Consider the following 2,107-nt stretch of genomic DNA (forward strand, 5'->3'; position numbering starts at 1 on the left):
CGCAGCTTGTGACATCAATTTTTTTGTAATAAAATACAAATTCTTTGTTGAAAACATAAAACTGATAATATATTTCAAAAATAAATTGACACAGCTGAGATGAACAGTTGTTGAGATATTCACATGTGAAGTAACAGGAAGTGATGTCAAAGGGGACCGTCTGCATGTGAACAGAACTCCGACTGTAGAGAAAAATCTGCTGTTTCTTTAGATTATTTTTAGTTATTATCAAAGATATGAAGGAGAGTCAAAGTTCAAATAATTTTGTTTCAATAAGCAAAAACCAGATAGCTTTATTTCTTGAAGAGTTCCCCTTTGATGTCACTTCCTGTTTCATTTTGGCTGAGCCAAGTTCAAAAGAAAATATGCCAGTTTTGTGCCAAGTTTCTTAAATATAAAGATGTTTTCTTGACATTGTCTATTTGAAGGACAGGCAGTTTAAATCACATCAGTGTGGGTTATTTTCTTCATTTTTTCAGTTTGATACTTGAATAAAATAATTTAAAAAGTGTAAAAGTGGCTCATTATTTTGTTTGTGGATGTTCTCTTTACAGCTGTGGTTGGTTAAAATAATAATATAGACAAATCTATCTTACCTTGGGTGATGACACTTTAACATGGACAATGATCGGTGCTAACGAGGTCTTGATGAGCTGAGCTGGGTGGTTAATGGTGTCCGCATCCAAAACCACCAGCTGGAGGGACCTGGCCAGCTCAAAGATCCTTTCTATTTCACTCTGGACCTCGGCTATAAGTGAATAAAGCAGTACAACAGTGAACAGGAAACCCCAAACTAAATGCAAAACTGWCCAAACACCTACAAGACTTCATGCACATCATTGAGTGAGACAGTTCCTGTAGCTTTACCAAGGCTGGAGCGGGTGTTGGATCTCTCAATGATGGCCCGCTTACTGGGGTTGTTAAGTACTGACCTCTTGGCCAACGATATGTCAGCTGTCACCCTTGTGATGGATATCCTGCAGCAAAGCAAAACATGCGTATCACAGAGAGCACACCGGCAGCAGGAGGATGGCTCTTTACTGTCACTGCTCACCTGCCATCAAACCTGTGCTTCAGGAAGTCAAACAGTGCTTTCTGCATCATATCTGTCACCTGCAGCAGTCAATCACATGGACGGCAGAGGAACAAAGACGTAAAAGGAAGAGCAATATAAAATGAGGTAATTAAACACAACCAAGGGATAAGATCAGAGATAAAACTGTCTGTGGAAGCTTGTAATGGGCACCCTTTCCCATTTCAGCAAATGAGAAAARCTGACTTCTTATTATTTATTCTGATGAAACCCATTCAGGCTACTGCTGAGCCAGATCTGTGCATTACACACTTGACTGARCTGTAGTGTGCAACGTGTTTCCCACCTCCTGTCTGATGAATGTGGGCTATATTAAATAACGTGGTTAGGACAGATGCCAAATAAACCCATGCTCAGGTGAATAATTCAAGCACACAATCCAATTTCTAATCTAACTCATGCTGAGGAACGTGTGAGCCTCTCATGATTTGAAACCAGAATTACAGCTGAAAACCAGTCAGATGACAAATAAATAGGAAAGAGAGAAAGAAGCAACATTAATGTTCTTAGATGTTGGGTCATGGTGTGCTGCAAGTGCAGCTATGGTGACATTTAGTTTTAATTGGATAAGTCTTTAAGACAGGCGGCACAGCAGAACTGTACGGAGCCTGCGAGGGGACATGGGAGAAAAAATTAATAAAAACGGATCCTGACTTTGGTTCTCAGGATCCCGACTTTGGTTCTCAGGATCCTGACTTTGGTTCTCAGGATCCTGACTTTGATTCTCAGGATCCCGACTTTGGTTCTCAGGATCCCGACTTTGGTTCTCAGTAACACGACTTTGGTTCTCAGGATCCTGACTTTGGTTCTCAGGATCCTGACTTTGGTTCTCAGGATCCTGACTTTCTTTCTCAGGATCCTGACTTTCTTTCTCAGGATCCTGACTTTCTTTCTCAGGATCCTGACTTTGGTTCTCAGGATCCTGACTTTTTCTCAGGATCCTGACTTTCTTTCTCAGGATCCTGACTTTCTTTCTCAGGATCCTGACTTTCTTTTTCAGGATCCCGACTTTGG

The 2,107-nt window shown here is 40.8% G+C and overlaps 1 protein-coding gene across 1 annotated transcript in view; it reads right to left on the reverse strand.

Annotated features, from left to right (window-relative positions):
- The window catches only part of LOC106536644 (voltage-dependent L-type calcium channel subunit beta-4), a gene marked incomplete at its 5' end in the record, with an annotated part of 36,829 nt that overhangs the window by 8,430 nt on the left and 26,292 nt on the right, over nucleotides 1-2,107 (reverse strand). Inside the window, 3 exon segments of the mRNA XM_014033958.1 lie at nucleotides 597-748; nucleotides 868-977; nucleotides 1,055-1,113. Coding sequence (XP_013889412.1) covers nucleotides 597-748; nucleotides 868-977; nucleotides 1,055-1,113 — 321 coding nt within the window.

The sequence above is a fragment of the Austrofundulus limnaeus genome, unplaced genomic scaffold (genome assembly GCF_001266775.1).
Source record: "Austrofundulus limnaeus strain Quisiro unplaced genomic scaffold, Austrofundulus_limnaeus-1.0 Scaffold1911, whole genome shotgun sequence".
NCBI lineage: Eukaryota > Metazoa > Chordata > Actinopteri > Cyprinodontiformes > Rivulidae > Austrofundulus > Austrofundulus limnaeus.